At 44.0% G+C, this 26843-nt stretch overlaps 1 protein-coding gene across 4 annotated transcripts in view; it reads left to right on the forward strand.

Moving 5' to 3' along the window:
• The window catches only part of GRIA1 (glutamate ionotropic receptor AMPA type subunit 1), a 410043-nt gene that overhangs the window by 215716 nt on the left and 167484 nt on the right, over positions 1-26843 (forward strand). For 2 of the 4 annotated variants that reach the window (XM_077468352.1, XM_077468351.1), the window contains exons 3-4: positions 5676-5915; positions 16952-17139. In XM_077468352.1, coding sequence (XP_077324478.1) covers positions 5676-5915; positions 16952-17139 — 428 coding nt within the window. The remainder of the gene's footprint in view (positions 1-5675; positions 5916-16951; positions 17140-26843) is intronic. The other 2 variants (XM_077468354.1, XM_077468353.1) reach the window with 1 other exon arrangement.

Here is a 26843-nt window from a genome sequence, read left to right on the forward strand (position 1 = left end):
ATACACAGGAGAAAATGCACGTTGACAAGGGGAGTGTAGAGGTGGACGGGGAGTCTACTGACATCACGACTCCACCCACTGAGCTCCAGACAACAGACCCACCCACAGAATCTTTTTCGGGTTTCATAACAGACAGAGGGGTGACGTTTGACAAGATACATGCAGGAGGCATCTATATCCTTATAGATCAGCACTATGACAGTAGTTTAGAAAGGATGAGAGTGGGTTTACACAGGGGCAGACTGACCATTGGGCCACTCAGGCACTGCCCGAGGGCCCCGAGCCACAAGGGGGCCCCATCAGGGTTGCCAGCCTCAGTAAAACCAGGGACAGCATGTAAAAATCTGTGTTTTTTTTTACATCTGTCTCTGAAATGTCCCTTAGCAACATCCTTTTGGTCTAAAAATCCTGAGATTATAGCTGCCCCACCTCTCCAGTACCTTCTCAGCCAATAGAAACATGTCTGTGTATACTGTGTGATTGTATACTATGTGGCCCCATAATCTTGGATTGCCTCTGGGCCCCATAATCTCCTATTGCCCGGGGCCCCATGAGTTGTCAGTCCACCCCTGGATTTACATACACTTTAAGGAATAATGAAATGGCTTGTTATGTTTCCGGCCAATTTATAATGAAAGCTTAAAAGTATAAAACCCAGTCCAATCAAATATAAAAGTGTGCTCTCAGCACTATAAACCTAAGCATATGTAAGAAATCACTGAACCGGGCACATTGATAAAAGCTTCAGACTCACAAATCCTGCTATGTACTCAGAGTGCCTGCCAACGTGCCTAGACCCAACCTGATGTGTTTCAATAGAATGACGTCATCAGAGGCATGATTATGTTTTTGAAATTTGCATTGGCCCCATATATTCATTCCAGAAAAACTTTTTCATAGAGACGGAAAAAAGTTATTTAAAAAAGTCTTCTTTTGTAGACTAAATTGGGGAATTTGGTCTCCAAGCAAAGCTGATGTATGCCTTGATGTTGTTACATCGAATGTATCTGTTTCCTTGGTGGTCCCACTGCACAGCATGGCAGTATCTGTGTGTTGGAATAAGCTTGGATTTGTGAAGTGACCGGGAGGTCAGGGATGAGTGGTAGGATCAGAGCAATCTCTGATGTGTGACTAACGGAAAAAAAAAAAGAATATTAAACATGATACATGTCAGTCGACTTGGGAAGAGGGAATGGCTAGAAAAAAAAACTAGGATCATTCCCAAATGGCAAACTACAAGGGACTCTTTTTATATTTTAGCTTGTTTTTTTTCAATAAAAAAAATTTCTCATCTGGCCACCTTTCTTGCAGCTGATGTCTCTGGTTTACTATTTCTCTTGTTTTGGTAACAATTCTAAAATTATCCATTTCCCATTACTTTCTATCCAAGCAACAATAGGCACCAGCAAAACTAGAAAGAGTAAATCTACCTAGAAAAAAAAAACGGCATTCTGCCAAAACATCACTATACAGAGAATACTGAGTCTGAATCATGAAAAAAGAAGTTAAAAGAGTTCTATAGTCACAGCATAGGCTTTTATTTTATAATATCAGTATTGTAATAGCAATAAAAAAAAAAAGCTATTTGACAAGCCAGTATAAGCTTATTTGAAAATTTTCCTTTTGTGTTGCCTCTATGTTGGCGATCTCTTTCCACAACTTCCTGGATTGCCTGCATGCTTTGCATACTACATATACCATGGTACCTTGCTGCCTACAAGCAGTGATTCTCTACTGACTCTGCCTCCTGAACACCTCTGTAGTTCAGAAGGAAGGCTCTGTGCAATGTGTGACAAACAGTTCCCACTCTCAGAACATAGGTATATGCCTGTCACAGAATTCAAGGAAGTAAATGTGTGGCAATCTTTACAAAGTAAATTTACAAACTTCAAGTTTGTTCATATTAACCACTTCAATACCGGACATCTTCCTGCCCAGGCCAATTTTCCCCTCACAGTGCTGTCATATTATGAATGACAATTGCACGGTTAATGCAACACCCATTTTTAGCATTTTTTTCACACAAATAGAGCTTTCTTTTGATGGTATTTAATCACTGCTGCTTTTTTTTTTTTTGCTTAATAAAAGAAAAAAAAAAAACGAATAGTTTGGGAAAATTTTTTATTTTTTATTTTTTTTGGTTATAGCATTTTTCAAATAAATAATCTTTCTTCATAAATTTAGGTCAAAATGTATACTGCTACATTCCTTTAGTGAAAATAACCCAAATCAGTGTATATTACTTAGTCTGTAGGCAGGGGTATAGCTACAGGGGTCGCAAGTGTTGTACTTGCGACCAGGCCCCTCTGTACAGCTTAATTAAATGGGGTGGCATATAGCGCAATAGAGCCCCACCTCCTGCAGCTGCTCAATGCCCGCTTCTCCTTCTTTCCCTCCTGCAGGCATTCAGTGGCTGCAGGAGGCAGGAATCAATTCCTATATATGTTACCGCCCGTCACCCCTCCTATCCAGCTTCCCTCTGCTGCTCCCGGGTCTCTCTCTTCCAGCTCCCCACTGAGCTGCTCGGGAACACATCTTGACATCACCGGACGCCAAGCAACCTACTGCTCCCAAGAGTGAGCCATCCCTGAGCTGCCGGGATCCGGGTCACGGAGTGAAGGGGTGATAAGCAGCCATAGCATTCCACCACTGTAGGGGGGCCTCAGCGGGGTTGCCTGCTGCAGGGCTCTGAGCCTGCACTGACAGTCCTCCTCCCTCACAGGGACAGGACAGGAGAGAGATGATCTGCTCCTTCTCCTCCCGCCCCTCTCCTCCTGTGTGCACCGCAGAAACTATGAATCTAAGCAGCTGAGTTTGATCATTCAGCTGCTTAGATTAATACTTTCCACAGTGCACACAGGAGGAGAGGAGCGGGAGGGGAAGGAGCAGATCGGCTGTCTCCTGTCCTGTTAATGCGAGGAAGAAGGGAGAGGGAACTATCAGTGCAGGCTCTGAGCTGTATGAGAGAACCGCTCTCAGAATCCTGCTGATGGGTACTGATAGGCGGCATTGATGAGCACTGATAAGTGCCACTGATGGGCGCTGATAGGGGGCATTGATGGACACTGATAAGTGGCACTGATGGGCACTGATAAGGGGCATTGATGAGCACTGATGGGAACTGATAGGGGGCATCAATGAGCACTGATATGTAGCACTGATGGGCACATATAGGGGGCATTGATGAGCACTGATAGACATCATTGATGGGCACTGATAGGCGGCATTGATGAGCACTGATAGGCAGCACTGATGGACCCTGATAGGCAGCATTAATTGGCAATGATAGACAGCACTGATGTGCACTGATAAGTGGTATGGATGAGCACTGATAAGCACTGATAGCCAGCACTGAAAGGTGGCACTGATGAGCACTGGTTGGCGGCACTGATTGGGCACTTATAGGCAGCACTGATAATCAGGGCACTGATAAACCGTGCAACGGTTATCAGTGTAAACAATGTACTGACAGTCTTGCTGGTTAATGGCTCTCCTTTCTTCAAACAAAGGACTGGCAATATTTGGCATGTCTGTTTACATGTGATCAGTTGATCACATGGTAAAGGGCCACTGTGGATCTCTTTCAGAAGTGGCAGGGTGGGGTGCCCCCCCACCCCACGTGGTGTTTCTCTGGATTACTGTTTTGTTTTTTTATCTTTTGCTTTTTAAAGGTAAAGGAGAGATTTAGAGTCTTTTTTTTTACCCCAGATCTTTCTCCATAAAAAGGACCTGTCTTTCTTATTTATATTACAAGGGGTGTTTACATTCCTTGTAATAGGAATAGAAGTGATCAAAAAAAAAAAATTAAATAAATGGACAGTGTAAAAAAAAAAAAAAGAAACAAATGCACACGTAAGTCATGCACACATATGTAAACAGTATTTGAATCACACATGTGAGATATCACAGCGAACATTACAGCAAGAGCAATAATTCTAGTGCTAGACCTCCTCTGTAACTCTACTGTAGAGGTAACCTGTAAAATTGTTTATAGCATGACAGCATCTTTCATGTTTTACAAAAAAATTGGGGTATATATTGTGTTTTGTTTTTGAATTCATGAAAGTGTATTTTTTGCCTAAAAAATTGTGTTTGAAATGCTACTGCGCAAATACTGCGCAAATAATGTTTTGGGGTTATGAAAGTGTATTTTTTCCCCATTATATTATTTCCCCAAAAAATTGTGTTTGAAATGCTACTGTGGAAATACTGTGTGACATAAAAGTAAATTTTTTTGCCATTTTATTCCCTAGGATCTCTGCTAATATATATATATATAAATAATGTTTTGGGGTTATAAGGGTTATAGGTAATTTTCTTTTTTAATCTATCAACATGTCTTCAAGTTCCTTATTATGATATGTTTCAAATCTGGAGATAATTTACAGGGGTAGATCTATTTATTCATTAGCTGGGAGATTCCCTGGCGGACATCTGAATATACACAATGGGGCAGGGATGCTCGCTGGTATCATTGATCAAACATGGACATTAAAGAATTCCCAGCCACTTTGTTTACATGCAACTGTCCTGTCCAGGAATGTATCATTGGTTGCCAGCTAGCAACCAATAGGGTCCTAAATACCAGGGAGCCTGGAGCAGGAAGCTATTAACTTCATTGCTGCTTCTGCCTTGCTCTTTATTACACAGTGGCCACAGTCTGAACAGTAGGGGGGGGGGGGGGGTTATTTTCGGCTCCAACTGTAATAGTCCTATTATGCAATTTTAATGTTAGTGTAGTAAATACACTTACTGGTTCACAGGGTGGAGGTATCCTTCAAAGGTGGAAGTGTCCTGGGATGTGCTGGTGCTGCACTGCGCCTCCATAACCTCCCCTTACTCTACATTCATTGCTAACAGAGATAATGGACACCCTCTGAGGATGGTCGCCTCCTTATTTTTAAATGACACTGACTGATGTAAATGTGCTATTAAAGCTACCATTGCACCATCCACCTAGACATCACATTATTCGGAGCGCCCGAACCCCCCTCTTTCTTTATGAACAGTGGCATGTCTCTGTATGTCATCTTTGAGTTGGTTTTAAACCCCTCTAGATTAGTTCTCTATGAAATGGCAGTAATCCCTTTTGAATTTGGCGCAGTCATAGTGATGCATTTTGAAAGTGGTGCAAATAAGAACTACCTGAATCTGTTAAACATGACAGAACTCTTCACAAATGGGAAGACTTTTCTGAATAAGGCACCGGACTTTTAAAGCAACTGTAAAGTGTTGTAAATGCTTTATTGAATGACCACCAATAACTCTGATTCACTACTCTTTAAAAGGACTGGCATTTGCACATTTAAATGGGCTTTCGCTGAAACTAATATTCTATACCATACACTGTTTTAATGTAACAGTAAAGGTACAGGGGTTAAGTTACTAAAACTGGTAGGTGCAAAATCTGGAGCAGCTGTGCATTGTAGCCAATCGGCTTCTAACTTCAGCTTGTTCAATTAAGTTTTGACAAAAAAACTGGAAGCTGATTGGTTTTTATGCAGAGCTGCACCACATTTTGCGCTCTCCAGTTTTAGTGAATTAACCCCATAGTCTTCTTGTACTGTTTACATGGAGTTCTGCTTTAACCTTATGATGATGTAGTGTTGTACCTCTAAAATGAATAATATGTATATACACTGACCTATTTCTAACCTAATTTATTTTTCTCTCAGTTTGTTCACAGTTTGCCAAGGGAGTGTATGCCATATTCGGGTTCTATGACCGGAAGACAGTCAACATGTTGACATCATTTTGTGGTGCTCTTCACGTCTGCTTTATAACCCCCAGCTTCCCCGTAGCCACTTCCAATCAGTTTGTTCTGCAGCTCAGACCGGAACTTCAGGATGCCCTAATCAGTGTAATAGAGTATTACAAGTGGAAAAAATTTGTGTACATTTATGATGCAGACCGAGGTAAGACATATCTATGTTGCTTTGTGGCCTTTGCTTGTGTAAACTGATCTCATTGTATTGTACCTAGGACTATTTTGTCTTTATAGTAGGGCTGTTACTGATTAAAAAATGTGTGTTTGATTAATCAATTCTTTTTTAATCGATGAATCAACTAATTTAGATTAATTATAACGCACATACAGATCCAACTACGTTTAGCTGATCTTACATTGCAACTCTGCATTAGTCAGTGATAAATGTGGTATACACTATATACAATCACCCGACACTAGTTAGTTTCCACAATCCATGACTTAACTTCACAGTTCACACAAATACATTTTAAATTCAAACTGTAGTACTGACGTAAATAAAAAAAAATCCACAGTAGTGTGACAATCCCTCCACCTCCGGTCTAACTAATCACTCTCACCTTATGGCATGGACCCCTGTGCAAACTGGTGATCATGCAAGCAGGTATCAAAAGGGTTAACATGGAGCATAAATTTCTCTCACGTCTCCTTAGATCTCAGCAAGGACGCCAGGTCATGGGTAGAAAGAAAAGATCTAAGTGCTCGCCGCTTAAGTATAAGATTTCATTTTTGTGTTCAAACACAAACTACTCACATAAAGATGATAAAAACACAGCATGTAAAGCCAACAATCGTGTTAGTTCCGTAGGGCAGCAGCGGGGAACGTCATGCATAGCTCCTCCCACGTACGAGTTATGTTCAATCAGAACTTCAACATCACTGGACTCCGGACGGAGGCACTTGGGGAAGGGGGGAGGAGTCCAGTGAGGACAATGTCCGTGAAGTCACCAGATCTCAGAGGGAACGATCAAAAAAATGAATCGATTAATCAAGGAATTAATCTTTAATTTCCACAGCCCTACTTTATAGATGTCTTAAATTGTATTAAGTGTAATTATTTATGAGGTACCTAATACAGTTTAGACTTTTAAACAATCCAGCTTCTGATCCACCCATTTGACAAGCTCAAGCCAAAATGTGCATACACAAGTGAATAAGTCAGAAAAGTAACTTCTTCCATTCACTTTCCCTCCCTTCACAGTTCAGACTGTGCTAAGTCATAGAAAGAGAGAGAATATGAAGGTACACAGATCCTGCAGTGCTGTCACTTTAGAATGCTTATAATGCCCAATGTCATATGTTTATTTAGTTTAATTTAGAGAATAAGAGAAGCATATACAATATGATTATACAAGTATTTGCATGGTTGTGATCCGAGGTTGGCTGTGAGAAAGCAGTAGATAGAGCAGTAGAGAGGTTCACACTTACCAGCAGGGTAAGTACACAAGCAGGTCCCCCCAGTAAATGACGCAGGCTTACCCGAGGCACGGAGTCTTCACCAGAGCTTCTGATGGTGAAGATGGGTTTCGCTACATGTTAGTGCCAGGTCACGGCCCTCAGGATGGCCCCACCAGGAGGTGAGCAAGCTGGGATCTGGTAGATGTAGCAGGTAGGGAAATCAGTAAACAAGCCAAAGGTCCAAGTGGTTGCAGGTTGGGATCAAGTAGAATTGCTGTCGAAGAACAAGCCAAAGATCAGTAACAGATGGTGGCAAAGATAAACACAGCTCTAATTACACAATGAGCAAGATATCAACTAGAGAGAGCACAATAATCTGCCAAACAGGAACTGCAGAGACATAGCTTAAATCAGGAAGTTCATGGGAAGATCAAAGAGTTAATGGTTCACTAAAAACAAAATACAAGGCAATTTTTTTCTAGGGATCAGTAGTGTTAATTTCATCGACAAAAATATTTTCATCAACTAAATTAACACTATGTTAATTGACTAAAATACACCTAAAATGAAAAGAATTCAGCTAATTAAAATATGACTAAAACTAAAACAATTAACATGACTAAAATAAGACTAAAACTAAAATGGCATTTTAGTCAAAAGACTAAATTACGACTAAAACTAAAATTGCATTTTAGTCAAAAGACTATGACTAAAACTAAATCAAAATTTGATGTCAAAATTAACACTGCACTACCACATAAGAATACTTATGCCGCGTACACACGATCAAACAATCCGGTGGAAAAGTCTGGCAAACTCAAGTCCGCCAAACAATCCCCCTGTGTGTAGCCTCCGGCATACTTTTTTGACCCGACAGTACGGCGGACTTAGAATTTTGGTTTGCACAACAATCTGCCCGCCGTACTCGCATTTCGGCGGACAATCCGGCCGTGTGTATGCCAGTCTGCCGTACTTTTGAAATGAGCGGACTTTTTCCGCCCGGAGAAAAGTCCGCTCATTTCGAGCGGGTCTCCAGGTAGGCGGGGCCCGCGAAGGAGACGTCGCTGGCCCCGCCGCCTGGTATGGACTTAAAGGGGAACCATCAACGCCGAAAAAAATCCTATGTGAATGAGTATGGGGTACAATGTACCCCTACCCATTCACCTGTAAAATAAAGTACAAAAAAAAACACAACACACGAGATAAAATACTTTATTGCACAGCTCCGGGGGTCTTCCGTCTTCGGGGGTCTTCTCGCCGGACTCCTCCGCTATCTTCTTGTAGCTCTTTTGCTAGCGGAGGAGTCCGGCTTTCTTCCTCGCTGCCGGCCTCTTCTCCCGACTTCGGGGGTCTTGTCCCCCTCTTCGGTTCTTCTGCCGGGCCACCGCGCCTTCTTATAGCTCTTTTACAGGCGGTGGCCCGGTCTTCTGTCGCCACTGTCGCCGCTGCCGCCGCTCCTGCCTTCCGTTCTTTTTCTTCTTCTTCTCCTGGAGATGTTGACTCGACGCTCTCTCCGGCCACAATGCCAGGGATGCGCTGTGCGGCCACTTATATAGGGACAAGGGGCGGTGTCACATGGCTTTATGTCACATGGGTTGGTCACATGGGTTGATGTCACATGGGGACTGTGACATCGTAAGGGGGCGGGATCACCATGTGACACCAACCCATGTGACATAAAGCCATGTGACACCGGCTTTATGTCACATGGGTTGGTCACATGGGTTGATGTCACATGGGGACTGTGATATCGTAAGGGGGCGGGATCACCATGTGACACCAACCCATGTGACATAAAGCCATGTGACACCGCCCCTTGTCCCTATGGCAGCGGCGACAGCGGCGACAGAAGACCGGGCCACCACCTGTAAAAGAGCTATAAGAAGGTGTGGTGGCCGGCAGAAGAACGGAAGAGGGGGACAAGACCCCCGAAGTCGGGAGAAGAGGCCGGCGGCGAGGAAGAAAGCCGGACTCCTCCGCTAGCAAAAGAGCTACAAGAAGATAGCGGAGGAGTCCGGCGAGAAGATCCCCGAAGACGGAAGACCCCCGGAGCTATGCAATAAAGTATTTTATCTCGTGTGTTGTGGTTTTTTTTGTACTTTATTTTACAGGTGAATGGGTAGGGGTACATTGTACCCCATACTCATTCACATAGGGTGGGGGGCCAGTATCCGGGGGCCCCCTTATTAAAGGGGGCTCCCGGATTCCGATAAGCCCCCCGCCCGCAGACCCCGACAACCAACGGCCAGGGTTGTCGGGAAGAGGCCTTTGTCCTCATCAACATGGGGACAAGGTGCTTTGGGGTGGGGGGGCGCGCGGCCCCCCCTTCCCCAAGGCACCCCCCATGTTGAGGGCATGAGGCCTGGTACGGCTCAGGAGGGGGGGCGCTCGCTCGCCCCCCTTTCCTGGCCGGCCGGGTAGCGTGCTCGGACAAGGGTCTGTTGTGGACTTGGGGGGACCCCCCACGCCGATTTTTTTCGGCGTTGGGGGTTCCCCTTTAAGCCCATACCAGGCGGCGGGGGCAGCGAACCCTCCTTCGCGGGCCCCGCCTACCTGGAGACGCGCTCGAAATGAGCGGACTTTCCTCCGCGTGTGTGGGCGAGTAGCCGTTCGAAAATTCAGACGGACAGTTTGGCGGACGTCCGCCAGACTAAGTACGTCGGACAGACGGCTACGTGTGTACGCGGCTTTAGAGGGCATTACTTATTTTTTTCTTAATATTTAATGTTGGTAATATATTTATGTATTATGTGCAATGGCATGACAGCCAACAGAGTTTACAGTTTTTTTGGTTTATTTTTATTATTATTTATTATTTATTTTATTTTATTTATATGCTTGTCAAATATGCTTGTTTTTTTATTTATATGCTTGTCAAAAAGCAATATTTTTGTTTGTTTATGAAACTTGGTTTTATTTAAAAAGACAATATATATCATAACACCTAAATCTGTGTCTGTAGTGCATGTTCAAACCTTAAAGTGGTTGTGTACTCAATTTTTTAACTTTTACCTACAGGAAAGCCTATAATAAGGCTTACCTGTAGGTAAAAAAAATATCTCCTAAACCTGTACTGTTTAGGAGATATTCCCCTCGGTATGCGCCGCTGACTGCAGCGGTGCATGCGCACAAGGGGATTCTCGGCCTGAAAATCCGGCAGCGGCCGGCCAGCCGGAATGAAACGCTGAGGGAGCATGTCAGCTCCCTCGGCGTGGATCGGGCCAGATGTCGGGGCCTTGTTCTAAGGTAAGTATTTCATAATGAGCTAGTATGCGGTGCATACTAGCTCATTATGCCTTTTGCTTTGCAGGTTTAAAAAAAAAAAAATGTGCGGGTTTACTACCGCTTTAATACCATAAATAATATGTTGTAAAATTTTTACTGCAGGAGTATATAATGAGTATGGAAATTATACAGAAATGCTTAACCACTTAAGGACCGCCTCACGCCGATATACGTCGGCAGAATGGCACAGCTGGGCACAATCACGTAGATGTACGTGATTCTTTAAGTGCCCAGCTGTGCTCCGTAACCGTGGCTGCGGGACCAGAGGACCCGATCGCCACTGGTGTCCCGCGATCGGGTCACAGAGCTGAAGAACGAAGAGAGGTCTGTGTAAACAAACCTCTCCCTGTGCTTCCCTGTGTGGCTGTCACGATCGTCTCTTCCCTTTTATAGGGAAGGACGATCAGGGACATCACATGCCAGGCCACGCCCCCCTACGATAAAAAAAAAAAAACGCCATACATAACACTACACTGCCCCCTAGTGGTTAACTCCTTCAGTGCCAGTGCCATTTACACAGGAATCAATGCATTTAAATAGCATTGATTTCTGTATATCTGACAATGGTCCCAAAAATGTGTAAAAAATGTCCGATGTGTCCGCCATAATGTCGCAGTCACAATAAAAATCGCTGATCGCCGCTATTACTAGTAAAAAAAAAGAAATTAACAAAAATGCTATAAAACTATCCCCTATTTTGTAAACGCTATAACTTTTGTGCAAACCAATCAATAATCGCTAATTGCGATTTTTTTTACCAAAAATATGTAGAAGAATACGTATCGGCCTAAACTGAGGAAAAAAAAGGTTTTTTTAATATATTTTTGGGGCATATTTATTATAGCAAAAAGTAAAAAATATAGAATTTTTTTCAAAATTGCCGCTCTATTTTTGTTTATAGCGCAGAAAATAAAAACTGCAGAGGTGATCAAATACCACCAAAAGAAAGCTCTATTTGTGGGAAAAAAAGGACACCAATTTTGTTTGGGAACCACGTCGCACGACCGCGCAATTGTCAGTTAAAGCGACGCAGTGCCGAAACGCAAAAAGGGGCCTGGTCCTTTGGCTGCAAATTGGTCCGGGGCTAAAGTGGTTAAATAATACATTACAATTTAACTAAACCCATTGGACTTTAGTGGACTAAAATGTACTGGAGATTTTAAAATACAAAAATACGACTAAAACTAAAACCATTCACATGAGTAAAATATGACTAAAACTAAAATGGTATTTTAGTCAAAAGACCAAAATACAACTAAGACTAAAATAGCATATTATTCAAAAGACTATGACTAAAATTAAATTGAAATGTGACGTCAAAATTAGACCCAGACTCTGAGAGTACTCCCCTCCTTCCAAGACAGCCCCTGGACATCTTAGGGCAGGTGGAACTTTTTGTCAATCAACCTCTCAAGAATTTTCATCTGGGTCATATCCATTGAACCAGATATTTTAATTTGTTCCTAAAGATCCTCAAATCAAGAATTCTGTTAACCACAAATTCTTCTTTACCCTAAGGAGGGTCCAGAAAAAAGGATTTTCATGAAATGGTTTAAGTATTGATAGGTTAAAAAGGAGCGATCTGCACTGCATGGCTCGAAACTGAAAGTTATGCAATTACGCTGTTAGTCCCACCCTACGTGTTTCGTCACTGGGACATCATCTGGAGCGATGTCCCAGTGATGGAAAATGTAGGGCGGGACTAACAGCACCATTGCATCATCATTCATTATTTGAATGCACATAGCTTCTAACAGTATGCATTATAAATAAGCGATCAGGAAATTTACACAGTATGATATCCTTTACATTTTCTGTACAATGTCATGGCAGTGAAGGGGTTAACACTAGGGGGCGATCTAGGGGCTAACTGTGTTCCCTAAAAGGTGATTCTAACTGAAGGGGGAGGGAACAGACTAGAAGAAGTGACGAATCGTGGTTCCTAGCTAATAGCTAATTCTCAGAACCGAACAGGGAAGTTCGTCCCTGTTCTGTGTCTCCTCGTCACGTGGTCTGGGTATGTCAAATATCTATAAAATAGAAGGCAGTGCTATGTCACAATATATCTCAGTGATTATCTGCAATCATTAAGCTGTGTAATGTGAAAACAATTAAGCAATATTATAATAATATCCATTATGAATAAGATAATACAGGACGTTAGGAAAAGGTTCTTAACGTCCTGTATTATCTTATTTATATTGGATATTATTATAAGAAAATTCGTTTACAAATATGGTGCTTCCAGTTCAAATATTAGAACATTTCCACAAATAAAGTGTGTAGTGCTTCAACACATGATCCAAACGTGTCCACTAAGGTTGAGGAGTATGTCTCCCAAAGAAGAAAACCACTGAACAAATCCACCATGTGCATGAAGGGGCTCCGGAGCAGCTTACCATAAATCCATGACCCTCTAAATACGAGCGGTCATGGTGAGCATGTAAAAAAATCCTAGGGCTCCCCTATGCAGCTGCCAGACACTAAGTATCACAATTCGGGACTGCCTCACACACTCTCTCCCACATGGAAATGATGGTATGGTATATAAAGAAGAAGACCAGCAAACAGTGTAATATCCTCAATTTGGTTTAACAAAATATGTTATTGCACTAACATTGACAGCAAAAATACAAACGCATTTTACATAGCGTTGCCCGGCATCAAAGATGGAGGACTCGATCGCGTGTGCTGACGTCACCGTGTAGGCCACGGCCCTACGCATTTCATCATAAGCTGGCTTTATCAGTGGGACCATTTTTTCCCAACTTTCTGTATTATCTTATTCAGATTGGATATTATTGTACTGTTAGGAGAAAATCACTTTCTATAGTTCATGTACTGTTCAATGCAAATAGTTTTACTCTGTTCTAAGAGATACATTTATATAGGATGCTAGAAAAATAATAAAGGCAAAAACAAATAAATACATCTTCTTCTTTAAGCTATTACCATGAAAACACAAAATAAGTTATACAGCATACATTATATACACTAATTAAATTCAGTTTTTATTTGCATTAAATTAATATTTAAATTAAATATTAAAAATTAAACAAAAACATTTTTATAAAAAAATGTTAATAAAATATTAATTCAGTACTTGAATCGGACATTAAATAAAAATATTAAAACGTTCCTAAACAGAAAGATTAAAAAAGAGCAACATTTGCTAATCCTTGATCACCTGGCTCCTGCTGGAGCTTCTATCCCCCGTGGATGAATGTAAGTGCCAGCAGGAGCCAGGTGATCAAAACTACAGTGGAAAATCTTATATATCCAATTTGGGAGGAACCATATTGTAAACGATCCACATTGTTTACACCAAAATACAGTCCCACTATGCAAGAAATGTTCAGCACTCACAACTGTCGATCATATGCTTATCCAAATGTGTTACATTTTTTATTTTACATACTTAAAAATGATAAAATATACAATCTGACCTAAACACACACCCACAATGATTGTGCAGCTACATGGCAAATGTCAGTGCGGGTTTCTGTGCAATTATACATCTGGAAGCTACAAATATGCATGATCATGCTATCAAGGGGGTTACTATCAAGGAGAAGGATCTGAGTGTCCTTGTAGATCAGCTGGCTCAATGTATACAATATATAGATATTTTTCCCACGTATGACACAGAAACAGAAGTAGCTACAATACCAGCACAGTGAACATATAATACATTATTTATTCAAACTAGAGGAGTAGTTAATAATTTCTGGTTTTAATTCCATTGATTAAGACAGCACAAGAGCCAAGAAATTCATACATGACATTGAAAGACAACAGGCAGATCGTCCCAATTTGCGTAATTCTGTGTGCTGCATATAAAAACAACAAACAGAGCATCACATTAAACTACTCTTTAACCATGGATCGGTTATCTCTGAGATGTTCTGATAAAGGAGACAGGTAAGGAAAAGTACAAAGAGTAGAAAGAGAATAAGTAAGGAATGGAACTAGGGAGCAGGAGGCTGAGATAAGATGAAAAGCTTGCCTGCCACTGAAAGGGGAGCACCCCCAAGAGCACCCATCACCGAATAATGACAACGGAATGCCACAAGGTCTTAGTATTTGAGGAAGAATAGTTGGTCATTGTAATAATGACTACATTGTAAAAAATGACAAATGGGTCATTTAGAACAATGTTTTATGAAAAAGATCTATACAGTATGTAGCTGTAATGTGGGAGTCGAACCATAAAAGCCATGTGTTGCAGAATTTTCCATCTCCTTCTTCTAGCAATGACAAATTGAGGTCTTCCATTTCACACATATCTGATTTATGTCTGTAAATCAATTATTGACTGTGGGTAAATGTTCTTGTGCTAATTTTCATATTGTTTATTAAAGGGTGGTGGAGGTTTCTACTTCAGATAGATGGGCTAGCCATGGGGGAAACTTAAGCAGGTAGGGCCTTAAATTCTGCTCCATGTGTACCAACAGCCTAGACTTTGAATGATCAGTCTACAGTCTACTCTACACTGGAGAGGCTCACCAGAACAGTAGACCTGGCAGCACATAAAATATACAATTTTTGCCTATAACTTGACAGTTAAGGAGGAACGTTCTTGAAAATCAGTCATTTTAAAGATTTTAAATTACTGTACTCTGGATAAAATGACTATTTTTATAATACTGGCATGTCCATTCCAGAACAGCAAATTAAAAAATAATGTTAAGAGAGTATTTTATTTAAAAAAGAAGAAGCAATATGTTACATTTTGTAAACCCGTTTTCTGTTTAGAGAAGAGTTAGCCCTTGTACACACGGTCGAAGAATGCATCGGAATGTGTCCTATCGGACCGTGTTGTCAGATAATCTGACTGTGTGTGGTATGCTTTGGACTGATTCCGTCGGAATATCCATCAGACCCAATTTTCCCGACCAACTGGTTCGATCGGACATACTCCGATCATGTGTAGAGAATTTTTATTGGACCAATTGCCACGCATGCTCAGATCAAATTTCTACATCAAAGCTACTAGCCTGAACGTAGTCCCATCGTAACAAAATTACGTCATCATGTTCTGAATGATCTGATTTTTCGACAACTTAGTCCAACCGTGTGTATGCAACAGTTTCGGACAAGATCCAACAGACAAAATCAGACGGATTTGGTTGTCGAAATCTCCGACCGTGTGTACAGGGGCTAAGAGTTACAGTAGGCAGTATCTGCAAGATATTATTATCTGTATGTATGTATGTGTTAGCTTAGCACTTTCAGCTTGAACTGGTTTTATACGTATTTTGCTCTCATACATCTATTACTCTTTCTGATATTATTAAAATGCAATTATTTAAATTCCCTTAGGGAAAACAGTATTTTTACTGTACAGTATCTGCAGGACAGGAATGCTACAGGATATGGTGGGAGAAAGCATATGCAAGAGAGGAGTGTGGAGTGTACGACAGGAGGTAGTATGTGTAGAAGAGTGCAAAAGTATGTGAACCCCCAGCAAGGGAAGGCACGCCAGGAAAAAATTGCAACTGAAGTGGAAGCAAAATGATGGTTAAGGTTTTATAATTGGTACAGTGGCGGGGAGTGTTAGTATTGTGTATGCTGCTAATGTGAAGCTTTTAATGTGTGGAATGTCAGCCAGAATATTGATGTGATTAGGAAAGGGGGGTGAACCCAAAAATACAAGCAAATGCCCCTGTGTTAAAACGGGAGATAGGCTTGCAAGCGTCTAACATGTATAGGACTGAAAGAAAGGATATGATATGACAAAAGTATAAATTAAAGGGGTTTTAAACCCTCAGGGCTTTTCACCTTAATGTATTCTATGCATTAAGGTGAAAAACCTCCTGTGATGCAGCTGCCCCCCAGAGCCCCCCTTTTACTTACCTAAATCTGGTCTTTCAGAACATTTGTGCCAAGAGGAAGACTTCCACCTCTTGTTCTCATGACAGCTCTAATGGCCCTTTCACACTGCTCTGTAGCAAAATAGCTTGGGGAAAACATATATGCATTTTTACCGCAATTTTGCTGTGTTTCAGATGTGTTTTCTGTGTGGTTCTGATGCATTTTTGGGTTGCCTGCACCTGTGAAAAATGGACATGCGACTCAAAAGCTCACACAATACAGTCAGAGACTGTAAAAAGAATTTAACAGCACCCCACTCCCATCCTGCTGACTAGATGTTGAAGGAGCAGCAGCAGACTGATTAGGTCACCCCGGTGCTCAATTTGCTCTCTCCTTTATCAGCATGTTCCTTGTCAGCATATTTGCATGCAGCAAAACATAACTGATTGGCCCCCGGTCCTGCCCCTTCTTTTCCCAGTCTGTTCTGCTATACAGAGAATTGCTAGATGTTAATATGAGGTCAAATTTTGGTACTTACACTAATCAACTTTAAAAAAAATGTGTTTAATAATTTATTATAAAATACAGAGCTGTAGTCATATGTATATTGCATACCTGTTGGGAATTCATCTTTAAATGTCCTACTATTGGGGGACACTGATTAGCCTAATTCCTCTTTGTTATCAGGTTTGTCTGTCCTTCAGAAGGTGCTGGACACGGCGGCAGAGAAGAACTGGCAAGTCACAGCTGTCAACATTCTTACCACTACAGAGGAAGAATACCGTCTGCTTTTTCAGGATCTAGACAAGAGTAAAGATCGCCAGGTCGTGATAGACTGTGAGTCCGAAAGACTGAATGCCATACTCACCCAGGTAGTGTTACCATTATCCTCAAAACCAACTTTATATAATTTTCACATGATATTTTGTCAATGTTTGCTAATACTATGTTGAAAGGACAATACCAGGCTATATGGTTGATCTATCTTTTTGTACCTTTAATTTGTTAATGCGGGGACTGTCATAAAGTAAACTGAATTTTGTATGGTTTAAAAAAAATAAAGGCATGTGGGTGTAATTCCAGCTGAGCAGAATGAAAGGAAGCCAGGATATTTCTAAGTAGGTCAAGTTCAAAAGAGGGTTTTTCCTTAGATCACAGTAGAGGCTTCCCAGATGATTCTGGTCCACGGATACATGTCTAGGTCTCTAATACAAAATATAAATTACCGGACTTGGCAGTTGGAAAAATAAAACCTTCACATTTACAGAAATGCTTGTGTAGTCCAGCAAACATTTTGATAATCATTTTCAGCTTTAAGCTACTGACAATATTAAAAAAAAGGGCTGCCTAAAACTGATGATTCACTTATGGGCAAATTCTGAGAATGAGGGGTGGGTTTGTAAGCAATTGCTGACAGGGTGCTTGTGAATATTTCAGCCCTGTCTGCACTGCAGTTTTATTTATACAATGTAGTTAGTTCAAACTGCCCAGGATGGTAAAGCATTGACTGTGTCTGGACTCTTTCCCAAGCTTTCTAGATTCTGCCCCCTGTTGTAAGCCACATAAATATAAGGGTTGGGTTTAGGGTTGCCACCTCATCCAGTTAAAAGTGAACACATATTAATTACACAGGTTCTGTTGCTGATTAAGGTGGTAATTAAATTCACATTGTGCCTTGCCGGCATTAAATTGGCCCCAGAACCTGTTGAATTAATGTGTTTGGTTTTAAAGGGAGGAGGTGGCAACCCTTAGTGGGTCCAGCAGATTCTTTCTCTTGCACATGGGATTTCAGAGGAAGAACTGTGGCATCATGTAGTTCAACTGGAGCATTTGGCCCCCTCTTGGGTCACCCTGCTGGGATTCTCCCTGGACTGGGAACCTGAGTTTACTGAGTTCTTGCTAAATGGACTTTGCTTCTCTAGAAGGTATGAAAATGGACAGCCTGCATTAGTTAGTGGGGCTGGACTCTACTTCATGTACAGTGTACTGTTGAACTGTGCTGCTAAATGCTCAGTAAAGTTTAATTAATTGTTTCAAGCTGGTCTGAAGTTATTCAAAGGAGTGCATGGAGGTATGTGGTGTATTCGAAGAACAGGGCCTGTAAAGCACACAAGGGGTACAGGGGAAAGGCCACCACAAATGATGAATTCGTCAGGAGTGATTAATTCGTCAGGAGAGTAGTTTCCACGAGTAACCATGAACGGGTGAGACTGAACAGCAGCCACACAGTCGGTATACTGCCTCCCTCCCTAGCAGTCGGTTCCTTAAAAAGTAAGTGGGACCAAACCAGCGGCACGGAGCCCCCATGTATTCAGCCACATGGACGAGGAGAGTGAAAGAAGTTCATTTTTTGCATGCGTGAGGTCCTCACTTGTGCACAGTGGGACCCCATTCTGTCACTGGGAATGAGGTGGCAGAGTTAAGCTGGACTGGGGGAGAGGGCACAGGCTCAGTGGTGCCCCTCCTAAATACAACATACATGGAGCAAGGGTGAGACGTAACATTGGACAGTACATTTTACAGACAGGCTCTGTATATCACACTACTGCACACAGTTTACGGCTCATCCCTAAGCTGAGGTTCCGCCTGAATTTTGCTTTTAACATGAATGCAGCCTGACTGTTCCCGGGCACTGATGAGCATGTACACAAGAGGAGAGGTACCCCCCTAACCCCACATGCAGGACAAGGAGGCCCCCGATCACAGGTTAGTCATCAAATTACTTCATGTTTGTTTAACGCTGAATTCTAGGCAAACACCTAAATGGATAGGTTAAATACATACAGAATTTGTGAAATGTCTTACATGCAAAGGGATTTTAATTAGTGATGGACGAACTTCCGACGGGACGTTTCGCGAAAGCGAAATGCGAACGGACCCAAACGTTCGCGAAACCGAACGTTCGCCGCGGGCCCCATTGACTTCAATGGGAGGCGAACTTTGCAAACCTTCATGTCGAATTTGCGGCCACGTGGTAATTATTAGGGGGTAAAACGTAGTCCCACCATCTGGACAATGACATAATACATGTATGAGGTGAATTTGGGATCGATAACTACAAGCATTTTTATTTTATTTGGGAAATTGTTCTAACAATTCAGGACTATGGAGCTAATGAAGGCAATGGAGGAGAGGGAAGGTCAGGGACCAGGGTAGGCAAAGAAGAGGGTGCAGGAGATGATCACCAGCAGCGTGACATACCGGAATGACACATGCACCGTGATAGAGGCATCTGACAGCAGCACCGTAATACAGAGCACTGACAGCAGCACCGTGACATACAGCGCTGACAGCAGCACCGTGACATACAGCGCTGACAGCAGCACCGTGACATACAGCGCTGACAGCAGCACCGTGACATACAGCGCTGACAGCAGCACCGTGACATACAGCGCTGACAGCAGCACCGTGACATACAGCGCTGACAGCAGCACCGTGACATACAGCGCTGACAGCAGCACCGTGACATACAGCGCTGACAGCAGCACCGTGACATACAGCGCTGACAGCAGCACCGTGACATACAGCGCTGACAGCAGCACCGTGACATACAGCACTGACAGCAGCACCGTAAGCAGCCCCAGGAGGAAGTCAGCACAGCACAGGGATGGTGTGATCCCCTCATAATAAGAACCCCCAGGAGGAAGTCAGCACAGCACAGGGATAGTGTGATCCCTTCATAATAAGAACCCCCAGGAGGAAGTCAGCACAGCACAGGGATATCATAAGCAGCCCCAGTAGAAATATGACACCGCTCAACCTCTTCAAAGAGGAGGGTAGGGGCATATAGTACGGTGTGCTTTTTTGGGTCAAGGAAGTGAGCCAAATGAATTAAGAAGGTCTGTGTGCTTGATTAAAAAAATAGTTTATAGACATATACATGGTCTACTGGTCACATGTGTTGAATTCCTCCGAGATCCATGCCTCATTCATTTTTAGAAATGTGAGGTAGTTAACACTGTGGTGAGCTAGGCGAGTACGCTTATCGGTCACAATCCCCCCTGCTGCGCTGAACGTCCTTTCGGACAGGACACTGGATGAGGGGCAAGCCAACAGTTCGATTGCAAATTGGGCAAGCTCTGGCCAGAGGTCAAGCCTGCCCACCCAGTAGTCTAGGGGTTCATCACTCCTCAGAGCGTCCACATCGGCCGTTAACCCAATGTAGTCGGACACCTGACGGTCTAGGCGTTCCCTGATGCTGGATCCGGATGACACCTGTCGATGGGTCGGCTGAAAGAATGACCTCATATCCGAAGTCACCAACACATCTTCAAACCGGCCTCTTCTTGCAGGCGCTGTTGGATTGGTACCCGCAAATCCTTCTCTGGGAGTGGGAATTGCTCCTCTGCCAGCGCACGCAAAAGCAGAATGCAGCATTTCTCGAAGCAAGGCCTGGAAGTGCTGCATTCTGACAGCCCTCTGCGACGGCGGTAACATTTCCGCCATTTTGTGTTTGTACCGGGGGTCTAAGTACGTTGCCACCCAGTACTGGTCCTTGACCCTCATGCTTTTTATACGGGGGTCCCTATTAAAACACTGGAGCATGAAGGCCCCCATTTGCACTAAAGTGGAAGCGGTGTGGTGGCCTGGCTCCTGCTCATCATCCAGGATAATGTCGTCCTCTTCATTCTCCTCTCCCCATCCTCGCACAACAGGGATCCCAGAAAGGTTTAAAGCATGCTCTTCTTGCTCCTGCTCATCCGCCCCGGCACCATCCTCCTCTGACTCCTCATCAGACTCCTGTTGTTGACTTGTCTCAGATAGAGTAGCCCCCCCTGGGAATTCATCCAGCATTGCGACTTCCTCATCTTCCCGCTCCTGCTCCTCCACAGCCTGATCAATGACACGACGCAATGCACGCTCCAGAAAGAAGGCATAAGGTACCATGTCACTGATGGCGCCATGGCTGCGACTGACCAGTTTGGTGATCTCCTCAAATGGCCGCAGAAGTCTGCATGTGTCGCGCATGAGCAGCCACTGGCGCGGTGAAAAAAAACCCAGCTCCCCAGAACCGTTTCTTTCGCAGAGTTCATACAGGTAGACGTTAACTGCACGTTTCTGCTAGAGCAGCCTATCAAGCATATAGAAGGTTGAGTTCCATCGCGTCGGGCAATCGCAAATAAGACGTCTGACCGGCAGATGGTGTCGCCGCTGAATGTCAGCAAGGCGAGCCATGGCCGTGTAAGATCTTCTGAAATGGGCCGAGATTTTCCTTGCCTGCCGCAAGATGTCCTGGACCCCAGGGTATTTGACAAGGAATCGCTGCACGACCAAGTTTAAGACGTGTGCCATGCACGGCACGTGCGTGATTTTGCCCTGTTTCAATGCGCTAAGCAGATTGGCACCGTTGTCACACACCACTTTACCAACTGTCAAATTGAGCGGTGTTAGCCACTCATCTGCCTGTGAACGCAAAGCTGAAAGGAGTGCCGGGCCAGTGTGGCTCTTTGCTTCCAGGCACAACAGACGCAGCACGGCATGGCAACGTCTCACCTGGCATGTGGAATAGGTTCTGGGGAGCTTGGGCGGTGCAGTGGAAGAGACGCTAGCAGCGGAAAAGGAGGAGGCAGCTGAGGAGGAGAGGGAGGAGGATGGAGTAGGAGGAGGAGAAGAAGAGTCAGGCCTGCATGCAATCCGTGGCGGTAAAACCAAATCTACACGGGTGCCACGGGTTACATGCTTGACGGCCGTCAGAAGGTTCACCCAGTGGGCAGTAAAACTGATATACCTTCCCTGCCCGTGTTTGCTAGACCACGTGTCTGTGGTCAGATGTATCTTGGCACCGACACTGTGTGCCAGAGATACATTCACTTGCCGCTGAACATGGCCATATAGCTCTGGGATGCCCTTCTCTGAGAAATACTTCCTTCCTGGGACCTTCCATTGTGGTGTTCCAATGGCCACAAATTTGCGAAAGGCCTCCGAGTCCACCAGTTTATATGGCAGTAGTTGGCGGGCTATGAGTTCTGACAAGCCAGCCGCCAACCGTTGGGCAAGAGGGTTATCCGGCGTCATCATTTTTTTACGCTCAAACATTAGGCCCACGGAAGCCTGCCTTTTTGCAGAAAAATGTGAGCTTGGCGTGATGGAAGGTGGAGTGGAGGACAATTGTGAGGAGAGAGGAGAAGGAGAAGTAGAAGACGAGGCTGGACGGTGAGAGCCTGCAGTGTGGCTTTGTGTGTTCCGTTGCTCCCACTGGGCTCGGTGATGGCTGCTCATGTGCCTTCTTAAGGCGGTCGTCCCTAGGTGAGTATTGGGCTTACCGCGACTAACGCGTTGACTGCAAAGATTGCAGATGGCAACGCTATTGTCAGCAGCGGACACGTTAAAAAAAGCCCACACTGCGGAGCCATGTGCCGGTGTCCTGGGAGCGCCAGATGTGACCGTACATGGTCGATGACTCGCTCCTGATACATTTGCAGTCTGCTTTGTCCCTGCTGTGCAATGTAAGTCATTGCTGCTTCTCCTCCCTATCTGCTGGTCCATATCTCCCTCTGAACTCCCCTCCTCTTCCTCTCTTGTGGGCACCCACGTGACATCACTAGACACGTCATCATCAACGTCACCTTCCCCACCGCTATAAGTAGAGATCTCGGAGTAGGCAGCAACACCGGGGACCAACCTCCTCCTTGGGCTGATCTGGGTACTGGCGTCAGACTGCTGAGTAGCGCTTGTTGCTACCTCCTCTTCCTGATCCAATACCAAGAGTGGCTGCGCATCAGAAATGTCCTCTTGATATGGATCGGAAAATAATTCCAGTGACTCAAGCGGAAGGTATGTGGTGGTGGTGGTGGTGGTCGTGTTGTTGGTGGTAGTGTCTTTGGGGGTGCACATAGCAGAGAGTGAAGAAGAGGGTGCAGATCGAGAGGATGAGGAGGGTGCAGAAGAGTAAGGCTGAGCGAGCCACTCAACCAAGTCTGGTGCATCCTTTAAAGTAATTGAACGCACCTTCTGCAACTTCCCACTTTGGCTCAAGCCTGTTGCTCCTGCCCTACCCCTACCACCCCTGCGGAAGGGCCTGCCTCTTCCTCTGCCTGTCATTTTTTAAATGACCCTGTGACAAAACTCTTAGTCCCTATACCGATGAAGGACTGCTGCAGTATAGGGCAGCGGTCAGCAGTGGTGCACGTCAACCCTATCTATTGTGGACCTATAGCGGTCCTTACAGAACAGCAGACTGTACCGCACTCAAGCCTATGTACCGTAGCACCCTATACCAAGTTACCAGTCCTTATAAGAACTTTTGTGGACCAAGCAGGTTGTGTATTAGTGTTTAGCAGACTGTACGTCAGTCCCTATACCGCTGAAGGACTGCTGCAGTATAGGTGAGCGGTCAGCAGTGGTGCACGTCAACCCTATCTATTGTGGACCGATAGCGGTCCTTACAGAACAGCAGACTGTACCGCACTCAAGCCTATGTACCGTAGCACCCTATACCAAGTTACCAGTCCTTATAAGAACTTTTGTGGACCAAGCAGGTTGTGTGTTAGTGTTTAGCAGACTGTACGTCAGTCCCTATACCGCTGAAGGACTGCTGCAGTATAGGGCAGCGGTCAGCAGTGGTGCACGTCAACCCTATCTATTGTGGACCGATAGCGGTCCTTACAGAACAGCAGACTGTACCGCACTCAAGCCTATGTACCGTAGCACCCTATACCAAGTTACCAGTCCTTATAAGAACTTTTGTGGACCAAGCAGGTTGTGTATTAGTGTTTAGCAGACTGTACGTCAGTCCCTATACCGCTGAAGGACTGCTGCAGTATAGGGCAGCGGTCAGCAGTGGTGCACGTCAACCCTATCTATTGTGGACCGATAGCGGTCCTTACAGAACAGCAGACTGTACCGCACTCAAGCCTATGTACCGTAGCACCCTATACCAAGTTACCAGTCCTTATAAGAACTTTTGTGGAACAAGCAGGTTGTGTGTTAGTGATTAGCAGACTGTACGTCAGTCCCTATACCGCTGAAGGACTGCTGCAGTATAGGTGAGCGGTCAGCAGTGGTGCACGTCAACCCTATCTATTGTGGACCGATAGCGGTCCTTACAGAACAGCAGACTGTACCGCACTCAAGCCTATGTACCGTAGCACCCTATACCAAGTTACCAGTCCTTATAAGAACTTTTGTGGACCAAGCAGGTTGTGTATTAGTGTTTAGCAGACTGTACGTCAGTCCCTATACCGCTGAAGGACTGCTGCAGTATAGGGCAGCGGTCAGCAGTGGTGCACGTCAACCCTATCTATTGTGGACCGATAGCGGTCCTTACAGAACAGCAGACTGTACCGCACTCAAGCCTATGTACCGTAGCACCCTATACCAAGTTACCAGTCCTTATAAGAACTTTTGTGGAACAAGCAGGTTGTGTGTTAGTGATTAGCAGACTGTACGTCAGTCCCTATACCGCTGAAGGACTGCTGCAGTATAGGGCAGCGGTCAGCAGTGGTGCACGTCAACCCTATCTATTGTGGACCGATAGCGGTCCTTACAGAACAGCAGACTGTACCGCACTCAAGCCTATGTACCGTAGCACCCTATACCAAGTTACCAGTCCTTATAAGAACTTTTGTGGAACAAGTGAGTTGTGAATGTTTAGCAGACTGCAGCAGAAGGGCAGCAGTCAAGTATAATATCCTTTCTATATTTGGAAGAAAGAATATTATACATGTACAAGCCTATTACTGTACCACTGATACCAGTCCTGAAAAGAACCTTTGTGGAACTAATAATAACAGCAAGTCTTTAAAATTACCCTCACTGCCTGACAACACTGCTTCCTTCCTGTCCCTATACAAATTGGCAAAAAAAGAGAACGATTAGTGGTTACTGGAACAGCTCTTTTGTGGACCTTGATAGTAACAGCTAATGATGATGATGATGATGATGATGATGAAAGACTAATCTGGCTGTCCCTGTAGCATACACCGTCCTTTCCCTTTCTCTAAACTAACAAAAGACACTCAGGCTGCTGCAAGAATCAGCAGCACAGCAAACCTATCAACACCTAACACCTATACCAGTCCTGAAAAGAACTTTTGTGTACCAAATAGCTAGTGGTTTATCTCTCCCTACTCCACACAGGAACCTGTCCCTATCGTAACAGAAGAAAGAATGTAAAATGGCCACCGGATCGGGTGTATTTATAGGTTAGGGGGAATGTACAAGTGTCCATGTGCTGTCATGTCTCAATTGGCTGTCCTGTATCACATGATAAACGTGTCACCAAAGGTTAAAGTTCTTGTATACATTAAACACGTAAGTCCGCCGCGGCGAACGACGGAAAAAGGCGTTCGAACGTGCGGACCGCGAATGTCGGAAATTCGCCGCGAAACGACCGCCGGGCGAAACGTTCGTCCATCACTAATTTTAATTATTTTTAGCCACTTTTGCAGTGTTGACATCCCTGACAGTCAGCATTGGTCAGTGACAGGGAAGGGCAGTGAGCCAGCAGTACCCTGAAAAGTCTTTGAACTCACAAAAAGTATGTTTAGTAAGGAACACTGACAACACTGTGCAATGCTGGGAAACCTGATTGGCGAAAAGGGTTGACCCTATCCCTCCCAATATTAGTCCTACTGTGCAGTGAATCAGAGGAAGCTAATATCAATTGATTTTTTTAAGTATATAACTAGGTGAAATTGTGTTGATGAGGCTATGGATGATGTAAAGTATTAACAAGCTGTAAATAAACTTTAATGCAAGCTGAGCTGAGGGCACTGTGAGGCTTTTCATCCTCAATTTACCAGCAGAAGCACTGAAGTCCCCCTAACAGTTCAACTCACCCTATTCCCCTCTCTGAGAATCTGCTCAGTGTTGAGAGACAGAAGGTTGAAAGGCTTATGAGTCACTGCTGGGAGGGGGTAGCAAGGGAAGCTGAGCTAATGAGAGACTTTGATTAAATGGATGACTTCATTGCTTCTGCTGTGAACTTTGAAGAAGAATTGCTCCACATTTGGGAAGTTAATTTATGAATGATACTGTTGACATTTACAACAAAAACTTTTAATTTATGGCGGAGGAGTGGAACATAAAAACAAACATCTAGGCTTAAACCTCATAATGCTGATGGAAAAGGAGAATGCGGTGCACAGGCAGGGGTACCTGTTAACCCTAGGAATGTGAATTCACAGAAGAAAAGCCAGCAGCACGGTGATTACTCCACAATAAATCCTTTGTTAGCTTATATGGTAGTTGTAACAGACCCAACCGGGACATTTTGGAGGGGACTGCAGGGTAGCCTCTTGCCTACTGACCATGGGCTCTGGCATTTGAGGGAGCTCCAAGCCTTCAGGAAAATGTCCCGTTATATAATGCAAGATTACATTGCCACATTTAACAGTCAAGGAAACCACGACAGTCTCAGCCAACTTGAAACTCAAGTGAAAAGTTGGAAGTGAAAAGAAAGCTGGTTAGTGAGATCTGGACAACCCTGTGTCTTCTTCTTTCTAGGGTACTGCTGCCAAATTGTCTGGGTGGGCGCTGACCTGCGTCATCTAGACTTGTCTAGGTGACTAGTTGTTAATTAGCTTTCTGTTAATTAGATCACTGTTAGCTATTAGTTGCTAGCTGTTGATTAGCTTAC

This window comes from Lithobates pipiens, unplaced genomic scaffold (assembly GCF_037356315.1).
Source record: "Lithobates pipiens isolate NorthernLeopardFrog02 unplaced genomic scaffold, aLitPip1_a1.2 Scaffold_8, whole genome shotgun sequence".
Classification (NCBI taxonomy): domain Eukaryota; kingdom Metazoa; phylum Chordata; class Amphibia; order Anura; family Ranidae; genus Lithobates; species Lithobates pipiens.